Here is a 13,457-nt window from a genome sequence, read left to right on the forward strand (position 1 = left end):
GATCCTGGCCATTAAGGCTCTATAGGGGGTTTCAGCATGCTCCCTCGGGTCTGGCTTAGCAAACTCCACCTCAGGGGAAGTGTCTAACCCACTTGCCTCATGTAAGGAATCATGAAGATCCTTTAACCTGCGCTCTTCAGAGGAAAATTCATCTCTAATTGGGGTTACAGGTCCCTGCAACTCAAATGTGTCTTCCTGTTCAGACAATTCACCCTCTTCCAAAATTGAGGACATAGTTCTCAATTGTTCTGAACTCATAAAGGGAGTAAATCCCATTTCCAAGGCAGAGTGTGCCGAACTTGTCATTATCGGCCTCAAAAACGTCGATGTCGTCGACGCCGACGTCGAAGGCTTCGAGCGTGGCATCGAAAACAAAGGCGGAGGCCTCGAAGACCTCAACAGAATTGGAATTCTACTCAACAATCTCGAAGCCATCTACGTCGAGGACCTGGGGATAGTCACTGGGTGTGTCGTAACCGTGACTTTTCTTGGCGTCGACGCCGGTGTCGAGTCGACAGACCCGTGTGTCGAAGGTCCCTTCGACAACGGCGTCGAAGACATCGACCTCGACAAAACCCTCGTCGACGGCGTCGACGGAACCTTCGAGGAAGGTTTGGAGGTCATAGTCCTACTCGAGGGATCTAGACGCGCTCGAGAGGTTTCCTTCGCCGGGTACTGCGACTCGCTGCGTTTTTGACCTTCGGTTCTTTCGACCAGAGCATCGCTCTCGGCAGTCTTCGAGGGGGTCGAGGCCGCTTTCTCGAAGACGCTCATCATATTTTTGCGGAATTCCTCCCATTCAGCCCGGGAACTATGTTTCGTGGGGCAAGGGATTCTTTTTGGCGAAACAGAGGAAGAGGAAGACGGAGAAGGGGATCTTCGACGTCTCCTCTTCGAGTGCTTCGATCTCGAGGAGTGATGAGACCCACTCCGAGACCTGGAGCGCGAATGGTGACGAGGAGACGAATGTCTCGACTTCGTCGACGAAGAAGAAGCTTTAAAAGTCTTACCTTTCTCCAGCTTCCCCCTACGCTCCTTCAGGGCCTTAGCTGTCATGGACATACAGTCCTCGCATTCCGAACAATGGTGTTCAGCTCCCAAACACCACAGACAAACTCTGTGAGGGTCAGTCAACGACATCTTTTTCCCACAATCTCGACATTTCTTGAAGCCGGATCGAGGAGTTGTCGGTTCCGACGAGAAAGCCATCGAGTACGGATCGAATGACTCGAGGTAAATAGGATTAATCTGACTAAGAACTGAGCAACGGTATTCCGAGGCACTGAGTAAGCGCGGAAAAACGGAACTGAGCAACGGACCCTGCGCGCGGCCTTTATAGGCAGGATGACGTTGATGTCGATACGGCAGCTGTCGAGGGACATCGACTCGGAGGACGTCGACGCGCAGCGCCCTCTAGAGAAAAATTTTTCCGAGGCCAGCAGAGCTGGTAGGAGATATCTAAGATGAGGAATCGGAGGACACAATCCCTTCGAAATGCACATTTCATCTAGCTCTTTTAAGTTTCCATCTCTACGAGGTCACATGTCACCAACTCAGACATAGCAAACAGAGTGCATGCAAATCAAGGCTGAAGCATCTTGAATGATTGTACGCTTTTAAATAAAACAACATTGTATAGCTGCAATGTACCTTTTTGGCCGAATACGATGTCATCATCCCCATCCCTCATACGGGATATCGGGCTGTCCTTGTCACAGTTCACTAGTAAGATGGCTCCTTGTCCCTTTGGGCCCCACGTCCAGGATGCCTAAAACACAAATATACTTTAAATTTGCAAAGCATCATAAAGTGCATGTATTTTCTTGGCATAATATTCAATTGTGCACATAATGTAAACATATTGAACGGTTCATATGTTTTTTGTTGTTGCGAGATTAGAGGAAGAAACATGACATTCCACTACAGAAAGCAATCGCTAACGAGTCACACCCAACAAGTAGTCGTCGACTGAAGGAAGAGTCAGGTTGCTTCTGCGAACTTGACGACACACCCACACACACATAACGACGCAAGTGAAATAACACCGTGATGGGATGGCTACAAGGACACTGAAAAAGCTGAGCCCATGAATACTTATGCTTAGGCAAAAAAAATGCCTAGAGTAATATATTGCATGAGCAAATCTACTTGACAAATATGTTCCATTGTGTAATAAAGCGTGAGGAAGCTCTCCATCTTGCAGAAGTTGGGGGGGATGGGACTACGTCCACCTACGTGGACCCTCGACTTGAGCCCTGGTTTAGGGGTATGATTCTGGTTGGAAACAGCCTAGTCATCTCAGCAGGTTTTGCTGATGTTAAGTGATTTGCCTAGAATCACCCAATTGGTTCAACTGGGAAATCCGCTCTCCACTTCCATCTGCTCACCCCTTCCAAAATCGCAAGCTCTCCCGTACACCATACAAAATCTTTCTGCTCTCCTCTTCCTCTTCTATCGGATCCCTCTTCTCCTTCATACGCTCCCACTCCGTTCGCCTTACATAGACTACTCTCTTCAGCTTCTATAAAGTTCCACCACCCTCTCACCTTCAACATGGTACTCTTTGGGCCTCATTACGACCCAGGCGGTAAGTTACCGCCTGGGCCGTGACTTTACCACCATGGCGTAAACTACGTTTACGCCATGGTGGTTGGCGGACTTACCGCCCCATTCCGAGTTTGGCGGGGCGGTAAGTCCCCAATCCCCATTTACCCTTCCCCATTCCCATTTTTGCCCCATAGGGCATAATGGGAGTGAGGAAGGCGTTAATTACGCCACCGTAAATTACGGTGGCGTAATTAACTCCATGGTCCCTTAGCGCCATGGATTTTAACACCTGCTAAAAGCAGGTGTTAAATCCGCCATGGCGCTAAGGGACCTCGTACTCAGGCGGTAAGGGTCGGCGCTGTTTACGGCGCCGTAAACCCCTTACCGCCTGAGTTGTAATGAGGCCCTTATCTTCCATCACTTCCCCTCATCACCCGCATGTTCCATCTAGGACTTTCTTAAACTTCTATCAACTTTCCCATTCCCCGTGAATCCCAAATCATCATACCCTAAGAATATGAGGTATGTACCTTTTATTCAACATGTGTGCATTAATTGAGCAATAAAAAAGCACAAACCTAGAGCAAAAGAGAACAAGAGAAGTAGTGTGGAAGCATCACTTTACCGATCATCCTTTCCCATCTGCAATCCTATTTCTATTCCATCTGCTTCCCCTCACCTTTCACCCACCAGTCACCTTCCAGCCACTCCCACTTACCACCATTCCAGATTACCATCCCTCCTATGCAGTACACGCACCCCCACAATGTCTTCTTGGTATCGGAAGAATTGAGGATGGGGCCTCCTCTTCCCAGCCAGGGCTGAGCAACACGGTGCCCAGCTCTTGTTCCATTTCAGTTTCAGAGCACTCAAACAATCCCTATCTGAACACAGTAATTATTCACAACAGGTCACAGAGAAAGGGCTTGAGCCCCCATCATCTTTTTGTGAAAAGGATACCCCCCAGAATACTGCAGCATGTAAGGAGACCTGTTGTGGCTTAAAGATGAAATTGACCTTTTGCAGTACCAAATTGTTTTTTTCCAGAATATTATAAGCACGTTTTGAACAGAGTGTGAGGGTGTGGTAGGATGCAATGAAAGGGGGCAGGATGCAATAGCAATTGGTCATGTAATCAATATTCTGAGGGCGATACACACATTCGAAAAGGACACTTGCTTCTTTGTACAGTGAACACGAAGAGCCACTATTATTATCTATGTAGCAACAGTCATCTATTAAATAACAGTAATCTATTTTCTGGAATAGCATACACTAAGAACGGAATCCCTTAGAGGTGCTCCTCATTTTGGAAGATGAGGCACAGTGAGATGAAATGATTTCCCCAGGATCACACACTGGCGAAGTGAGAATGTGAACCTAGGCTGAAATTTAGGCACTTGGTCACGTATCTTCGTGGCTAAAGTTGAAAGAAAAATATGATAATGTTTGGGTTTCAAGACCTAAAATAGTACTCAGGTTTATATGGATTACTTTAAAACAGGGTTCGAAATTGAGAGGAGATGGGAGTTATTTAGCTCCTGCTTATATTCTAGAGGCGCCTGGTTAGCTTGACAGCAACAGCTACCAGGAGCCACTTTTGGCTCCCCAGGCCAACATATGCCGAACAAACACACCCATGTGGATTTAACTGTGTGCATTTGGGGCAGTCTAAAAATAAACATTATGACACACTATATAACATTTACAGCATAAGGGCTCATACATAATTAACAAAATTATATGTCTGCATTTTATACATTTGCAGAACGGTATAAATTAGCTGCTCGTTCCCCAGTAGTAGCCCCTGCTCACTGGTTAGTATTGGGTACCCAGCAGCTGCTTTTAACTACTGCTTAATTTCAATTTCAAGCCCTGTAAAAGAAAACAAGTCAAATGATAAACCAACCCGACAATGCATATACATCATTATCTAGTAGAAACATGCTGACCAAAAAGAGATTTGGAGTGTTTTGGAAACCTAAACTACATGTAGGGGATCACTTCCATTTGCACCTTTGTGCAAAACGGCATCAGCATGCAATTATCAACTTTTTATTACCAACAGAAAAGAAAAGTGTAACACACAGGCAAATGGTCACCTTACTATTCCACTATGTATACAAGTGTGAATGCCTCCTGCAATTAATGATTGTGGTAGGCATTTTACAATCGATTCCACGTGAACCCATTGGTTTAACGAAGCTATTGGTTTAACACTAGGATGCAAAATACATGCTGTGTTAACCATGTGTTGTTTTGAGTCAGAGCAGAAAGGCATTGTGGACATGGATTGTCTGTCTGTTTAGTGCCCCTACTCCACCTCAAAGCAAACGAAAATACCAGAGATGATTCAAGAAGTGTTAAGACAGGTGTAACGTGTTACAACCGCTTCTTCAATAATCGAGGGCACTTACAACATGAAACCTTTTATCTGCAAAAGTGTAAATGCCTCCTCAATTAACGATTACAGGAGGCATGTTCAATCGATTCCTGTGCAATATGCCTGCTTTTATCAGGTGTAAATATCAGACGGATTCTTACGAATCCATTGATTGTTCTCGATCATGAAAATACATTCTGGAGGGAAGTCAAACAGGTTTAGCAGGTGGTACTGGACGAGTGGGCAAATGTGGTAACTTTTGTCTGCTCTTCAACTCGCCCATCAAATCATACAAAATAAAGTGGGGGTGTAAAAGGTAGCTGTAGTTAAAGTTACTCACCATAGCAACTACTGTATTCAATCCCCACTATCCCCCTTTCTCCATACTCTTGGGGCTAACCGTCCAGAAGACAAGTGCATAGATTTCACTGAGCAGCGTGTTGGTATAAGGTCCGCCCCTCCTGACATCACATGACCAGTCCTTTCCATCTGAACTTGTCTGATGTTTGTTTTAGTGGGGAAGGTATTTATTTATTTATTTGTATCCCGCACATACAACCCAGAGGCATTGAGGCGCTGTTGATGGTACAAGTCAATTGGTCAGTCTGTGACGTACAGTCCTGCTGTTGTTATGCAACACAGCAGGGCTAGCATAGGTATATTTACAATGGTTGATACAATTTCATTACATAGTGGGAAGGTCATACAATTTAATCATACAGTACTGTGGAATAGTGGGGGGAATAAGTCTGATGAGTGGGTGGTGGGGTTAGGGGTAGTTAGGGGTCAAGAGAATAGCTGAGTTTTCAGTGCTCTGCGAAAAGACCCAGTAGGATTTCTCAGCTCTCAAGGTAGTGGGGAGGTCATTCCAAAGTTTGTCAGCAATGTAGGGGAAGCTAGAGCCTCCGACTTTATTATCTTTTTACTTTAGGCACAATTAGATGGTCTGTGTATGGGGCTCTGGGGGGCCTAGTGGAGTGAACAGTGGTGATTCTTTGGGTGAGGTATGGGGGTGCTGTATTCGAGAGGCACTTGTGGGTAATGTAGAGTGTTTTGAAAGTGATGCACTCCTGAATGGGGAGCCAGTGTACTTCTCTTCTGGCTTTGGAGATGTGTTCTCTTTTTTGGGATATTGAAGGCTGCTCTAAGATATGATATGATAGGTTATCTATAACGTGCTTAATACCCAGAGGTTTCTAAGTGGGGACCCGGGGATGGAACCTGTGTTGCGCCATGTCGTCTTGCTTCCAAGGCAAGCACGTTGCCGCTGAGCTATCCTCCCGAGACAAGAGTGTTGTTTTGTATGATGAAGTTTGTGGATATTTCCAGCGGTGGTGCCCGTGAATAAGACATTGCAATAGTCAATTTTTTAGCCAATGATTGCACAGGCAATGGTTATGCAGTTATTTTTGGAAAGAAAGGGTCTGGCAGCACTGATGACCTTGGTGGCGTAGGCTGCTGAGGAGGCAATGGTGCTTACTTGTCTAGTCATAGTGAGTGAGGCGTCAAGATAGACTCCTAAGGTCTTTACTGAGGGTGAGATGGGGATTGTGCAGTTGTCGATCTGGAAGGCGGCGTATTGATTATTGATGGCCTTAATGGCATTCGGAGTGCTGACAATGAGGATTTCTGATTTGTCGCTGTAGAGACAAAGGTGATTAGCTACCATCGAGGCTTGAATTGTAGCATAGATCTTGTTGAGGGTGTTGGAGTCATCTATGTAGTTGCCAGAGAGTGGAATCAGGATTTGGTTATCATCAGCATAGTTGGTGTAAGCTATGCCGAGGGAGTCTAGGATGTTGAAGAGTGGCCTGGTAAAGATATTGTATAGAGTAGGGGAGATGCACAATCCTTGAGGTACTCCACAAGTGATGGGAGTGGGAGAAGCTTTAGCAGTCTCAGAAAACACCCTCATGACCCTTCCAGGAAGGAGGTGATCCAGGCGTTAGGTGGTGGGGAGAAGTTGGCATGGGTGGTGGCAGAGGATTTTCTGGTTGACCAAGTCAAATGCAGCAGAAAGGTCCAGGAATTGCTGAATGTGCAGGTAGGCTGCATGGTCCAGGATTTTTAGTAGAAAGGGGATGGTGGTGATTGGCTTATAGTTGGAAGGAATGGACATAAGGGTACTGTGAACTCGGAGAACACTATCTAATACGGTCAATAACTTATTTCTATGCCCCACCCCCCTTCCTCCATCCTCTCGGGAGACTACCAAGCAGAACATTCTGAAGGAGAAGAGGAGCTAACCTAATCTAGCTAAACAAGCTCTGAAGCACTTCCTGACCAAACCGGGCTTCGGACCTAGAGTATGCATCCAAGTAGTAATGTTTGCAGAAAGCAGAGGACGAGGCTCACGTAGCCACCTTGGCAATCACGCCCCAAGGGACATACCACAAACACGGCTATGGCCCTTACCGCATGTGAATGCAAGCCTCTGGGGAAGAGAGGTTCTGATATTTGCAGCTTCCCGAAATGCAGGAGACTATCCAGAAAGCAACAGTCACCTTCGTTGCCAGCTGTGTACGGGAGGTAATACCATGTAGCACAAACCAAATTCTTTGATCCTATCCAGGTATCATTTTAGAAAATATCGGACGTCCAGGGGGTTAGGAAAGCAAGTTGGTAGTGAGATCGCCTGATGTAAGTGAAGCTCAGAGACGACCTTGGAAGAAAGGAAGGATACATTCTTGCTGTCCTTGCAGCAAAATGTAATTGGTTCAGATGCTGAAAGGGACTGTAATTTCCCACCCAACAGGCAGAGGTGACAGCCACTAGGAATGATGTCTTCCATGATGCAAAACCGATGTTGGCCGATGCCATATGCCTGCAAGGCCTCCGCCTTAATGCCGCAAAGACAACGTTCAGTTCCTATGTAGGCTGAGGTGCTCCCATTGGGAGAGAACAACAAAAGAGCCTCTTAACCAGGGGGTTCAACAAAGAGAAAGCAACTCGGTCATAGCTCTTTTGAACACATTTTTCTGACATGTATGTGCAGTATTTATACAAAACCATGCTCTTGGATAAAGGAAAGCATGAAATCCAACCCACAGTACAAAGAATTAAGATGTTTAGCCAGTGACAGAAGTGGGCCTATTTGCTCTTGTAATGGGCCTGTATGGTCTGCTTTCTAGCCGCCACATTTTCTCATCCAATAACCACATATGGCCAAACTTGAACTTCTCTGGGATGAAGCTGATACATCTAGCAAGGAGGAGGGAGGAGTGACAAATAATCTACTCCTCTCATCCACAAGACAAAATATTTCTCTTTTGAGATAGGTGCATAGGGTGAACCGATGAGAGGTTCTTGAGATATCAGAACCAAAACCTTGCATGCCACCATGAAACCAGGATCATTGAAGCTTGGATGCACTTCGGTCACTTCCTGAGGACTCTGTGAATTAAGAAGAAGGGGGTAAGGCAAACAGGTGCAGCCTGTGACAAGGAATGGAGATGGCATTCCCCAAGAAATTCAGAACCACTCCCCGCCGGGAAGTGTATAAATGACATCGCACATTTTCAAGAGATCCACAGAGGGATGCCCACACTCCCAAAACATGTCTTCTAACACCTACTAATTATGCTCCCATTCGTGTTTGTCATATGTCCTCTTTCTGAGGGAATCTGCATCCTTGTTGCTTCTTCCCGGAAGTTGCAGCGCCTGGACAGCAGTACCCACTCTCACATCTCTACCACTAGCAAGGCCAACTGAAGAGATTTTGTGCCCCCGCTTATTTATATACAACAACACTGTTGTGTTGTCTGCAAAGACTTCAACCACACACCCTGTAATGTGTAGGAGGAATGCTTTTAATGTGCAGAAGATGGCTTGTAGTTACAGAAAGTTAATGTGCCTTGGACAAGGGATAAGGGGCTATGGACCTCCAAACTATTTATCGTGGCTCTCCCACCCCAGAAAGGAAGAATCTGTTGTGATTGTCGCAGAAGGAATGGGGTCCAAAAAAGGGAACCTCAATCTGGAGGTTTGCTGGGTTGTTCAAGCAGGACAGATCCAGCCCAGTCTCCATGGAATGGTAACAATCATCTCCTGGGGTTGGAAATATTTGTGCCAGGCAAAGGTAAGATAAATGCCTGCAGGACTGAGAGAATGCAAGAGGCCATTCGACCCAGCATTATCTGGAATCACTACACCATTGCCCTATCCTGACTGAGGGAGAAGGAGCAAGCCTGTAGGCTATCTCACATTCACTCCTCTTTGGGGAAAACCCCAGCTCTTTTTGTATCTTACCAGAAAACTATGAAGGTCTGATGCACACAGCCATCAGAGACAATTTCTTGGGGTTGACTGATAGACCCAGCTTGAAAAAACATCCAACATGAGCCTCATGGAGCCTGTTGCTTCCTCGTGGTTGGTTGCACAGACCAGCCAGTTGTCCAGACAGGGGTTGATTTGCACCCCTCTGAGACAAAGGGGAGAAGCCACCACTGCCATCAGTTTGGTGAATCCTCTCAGGGCAAAATTCAACCTTAAGGGCAACTCAGTGTACTGAAATGGTTTGCCCTCAAGGATTATTTACAGGAGCATCTGATTGGGTTCCCATATTAGAATGTGCAGATAGTCATCCTGAAGATCCACTAAGCAGAGCTAGTTACCTGACAGAGGGACGAACTGATCTGTTTTGGCATGCTCATCTTGAACCTATAAAGGTGCAGGGACAGGTTGAAGTGAGAGAAATCCAGGATTTTCTGCAGTCCTGATTGGTTGGGTTTAGGAATTCTGAACAACCAAAAGACGAAGCGGTCCGCACTGGAAAAGAGGAAATACCTCCACCGTGGCTAGTTCCAAAAACTTCTGCATCTCTTGTGGAAGGGGCTATGATCTGAACTGTCAAAGCTGGGTCTGGAAGAGCGGGTGAAGAAAGGGGTAGACAAAATAAACACCACTGAAAAGATGAAGGGGTCTGTTGCAACTGCACACCAAGACTGCAGATGAAGTGAGACTCTGCCCTCCACTGGAGTGATATGATTGTGAACCAGTGCATAATTGTGTGGATTTGAGTTCCGTAGGCAAATAGCCTTCAAAGAATCCAGGAGGGTTGCTTGTTTCTTTCAGTGACTTGAAGGTGACCTACCGTGCTGCCTCTCTCTACTCTCTTCAAAACCATTCAAAGGATCTGGATCTTGACAATCTGTGAGGAGAGAAAGGGAGTCTACTGCAGTTCAGTAACAAAAGTGAGAGACTTGGCCAGCTGAATGTCAGCTTTCTTTTTATGCAGCTCCTCACCAACTGTTGCATTGTCATCACCATTATCGTCATCATGTATTGTGTGGCCTTAGCCATAACAATCAAAATAAAATAATGAAGACACAAATCTAACCGTAAATTACAAAGTTAAAACACAACTATAGCATAATTGACAATAACTTACCAAAGCGGCCTGGATAAAACCAAATACATTGATTAATCCATACTATTTCACCTCGCTTCATCTTCTTTCACTCCTTTCATTATTTACGGCTAGCCCTCGCACTCTCCAAGGTGACAATACGTAAAAAAAGATACAAAATCTCATACACCTTAATAATAAAGTAATAGCAGAAGAACAAGTCCTTATGCCATTCTCTCTAAAAGGAGGGGTCCATAAACGTTTTTAAAAAGTATAGTATTAAGGGCACATACGAAGAAGCTGCACCCCTGTCTCCTTGGTAACATTACTGTAGGGGCATACCGCTCTCCTTGGAGGGCTTGGAGAGTTATTCCATTGTTCTGTCAAAGGGAAGATTACCCAACCAGAGTTTTATATCAAGACTCCATACCATGCATGGAATGTCTCATAATAGATAGGCCTCCAGGCCCCACAATTTCCTTTGAGACATGTACCATGAAACCATCTTCAATACTCCAGGAGTACCTCCAGAACCCCATTTTTGCAAAGACACCAAGACCTATCTCTCGCCTTGCCAATCTTAACCCGAGGCTTTGAGGCTGTAAAATCCCAGAACATGCTTTCTCCCAAAGCATTCAAGCAACTCCTTACCCACCCCAACCCTGGGATCCATCTACCAACTTCCATGGTCAAAATCTCCTTCAGTGTGGTAATATAGTCGAAAAAGTGATCCTGGGACTTAAACCATCCAACTGTAAAGGTGACCAATGCCCTGCCCAATTAATTAAGGATGCTGCGAGAGAACTATCGCCATTCATAGCTAAACTCATCAACTCATCCTTCACTATCGCCATTGTACCGAAAAATCTTAAAGAGTCGTGGGTCCTGCCACTCCTAAAGAAGCAAACCCTCGACCCTGCCATTCCCACCAATGTTAGGCCTATCACGACTGTGCCCTTTCTTCTAAAAATTTTAGACAAAGTGGCATACATGCAAATATAAAATTTCCTTGAATCCAACCACCTGCTCGGAACCCGCCAATCTGGATTCCGTCCCCAGCATGGAACAGAGACTGCCCTTATCGATCTCAAGGCCCAAATAGATCAATGTAGGGACAATGGCCAAGCAGCCTTACTCCTCTTGCTAGACCTCTCAGCAGCGTTCGATTTAGTCGACCATACAGTCTTATGCAGCCACCTAGACTCTGCTGCTCACTTCTCTAAAGAGGCCATATTATGGATCAAATCCTTCCTGAATAACCGCACCATGAGAGTCTTCTCTCAATCAGCCTCAGCTGACCCGATCCCTATAACGTGCGGTGTACCCCAGGGATCTTGTGTATCACCAACCCTCTATAACATATTCACAAAGCCGCTCTTTGACGAAATGGATCATCTGGGTATCGCCTACACCAACTATGCAGACGATACCCAGATCCTCCTTCCGCTTTCAGGAGATTACGTCGTGGATCTGGCTTTAGTGAATAAAATTTACAGCATCGTTCAGGCATGGATGGCCACACACGGCTTATGCCTGAACGACGACAAAACTGAGCTCATAATCCTAGGCACCCCGACATACATAACTAAACTTAACACTGACTATGCCAGCTTCATTATCGATGGGAACAATATCAAAGTAGCAAAGGAAGTCAAGACCCTAGGCTTTTACCTTGACGCCACCTTAAACTTTGGCAAACAAGTCAACTCCCTAGCCTCTTCTACAGCATATACTTGCAAACTCATTAGAGCCAGCAAACAATTCCTCTCTACAGACAGTTGCATCACGCTTGCCAGAGCCCTTATACTGTCCAAACTGGTCTACTGTAATGGTATCTACATTGGGGCTAACAAACAGACTATCCAAAAAATCCAGGTCCTACAGAATAATGCCCTGAGAGCCGCGCTTAAGATCAACAGGAAAGAGCATATCTCCTCTATAAGAAGAGAATATAAATGGCTATCCACTCAGGACAAAATCCAACTCAAAATTGCCTCCCTTACTCACAAGTGCCTCAATAACATGGCACCACCCTACCTCATGGACAGGCTACACTTAAGAACCTCACCTAGACCAACAAGAATGGTCAATGCAATTGCCTCTATGTCCCTCGCTTTAAACGTGCCACTATTGGAGGACATAGCTTCGCAGTCAAAGCAGCACAGCTTTGGAACTCCCTACCACATGACATAACAGAACCCCAGCCCTTTGCGAAATTCAGGCAGAATTTGACCAAGTGGCTGAGAGCTAATGACATCTAACTAATCCGACCTGCTTGACATGACTGTCCCTATTAGCGATCCACCTGCATGCCCCAGCTCTGATACCACGTTCTGTATTTTACACCACTGTATATTACTGTACTTATTCCACTGTATATCACCTCCGCATTGTTAAATATTCCTGTACCCTTATCACCTCTTGTCTGGACCTAGCTCCAACCCTGCTCATTCTTGCTTATTGTATACTGCATTATGACCATGTGCATGTACCTGTATATATTTTATTTATTGCAGAATGTACTATGATTATGTAGATGTACCTGTAACAAAGTTGAGCATATTCTTGTCTTGTGCGCCCTGATGCTCCAGGGCTTGGCGCGCCATACAAATAATAAACTAAACTAAATTAAACTAAACTAATATACAAGTCAGCCTCAGAATGTGTCCCCCGGACTATTCAAAAGGCAATAGGTGATATTACTATAATAGCTTCTATTGGGGTAATTTGTAGGTATCACGGGACACAGGCATACCTCTAGGGAGCAAAAACGAAAGCAAAACATAATTTTCTGCCACCCATATCATGGAGCTGTACATATATTCCCAAATGTACACATCATTTACTACTGCAGGAGCAGATTTATGCTGCTATATTTTAACAGCCTGTGCAGCAACATTTCCACCAAACTTCCATTGAAACCTTATGATCCACCTTTCCCCAGTTCTTTGAGAGAAACGTATTGAATTTTAAACCACGTGACAGGCCCATCTCAGTTTTTCCCAAACCGAATTCCCTAGATAGCCAAAATAGGGCACTATCTCTAGGGGTGCATATTAATAGTAAAGTGGGCAAAAATCCACTTCGCTTTCCCAGCAGCCATGACTTTAATGTTATCCTCATTAACAATGTGGTATTTCTGCTTGCAATAATTAGAAATGTCAACCCACAAATAATGCA

The 13,457-nt window shown here is 45.3% G+C and overlaps 1 protein-coding gene across 1 annotated transcript in view; it reads right to left on the reverse strand.

Annotated features, from left to right (window-relative positions):
* PADI2 (peptidyl arginine deiminase 2) overlaps window positions 1–13,457 on the reverse strand; it is a 1,062,620-nt gene that overhangs the window by 716,548 nt on the left and 332,615 nt on the right. Inside the window, exon 5 of the mRNA XM_069611131.1 lies at window positions 1,651–1,768. Within this exon, the coding sequence (XP_069467232.1) occupies window positions 1,651–1,768 (118 nt within the window). The remainder of the gene's footprint in view (window positions 1–1,650; window positions 1,769–13,457) is intronic.

This window comes from Ambystoma mexicanum, chromosome 8, assembly GCF_040938575.1.
Source record: "Ambystoma mexicanum isolate Mex_15411 chromosome 8, UKY_AmexF1_1, whole genome shotgun sequence".
NCBI lineage: Eukaryota > Metazoa > Chordata > Amphibia > Caudata > Ambystomatidae > Ambystoma > Ambystoma mexicanum.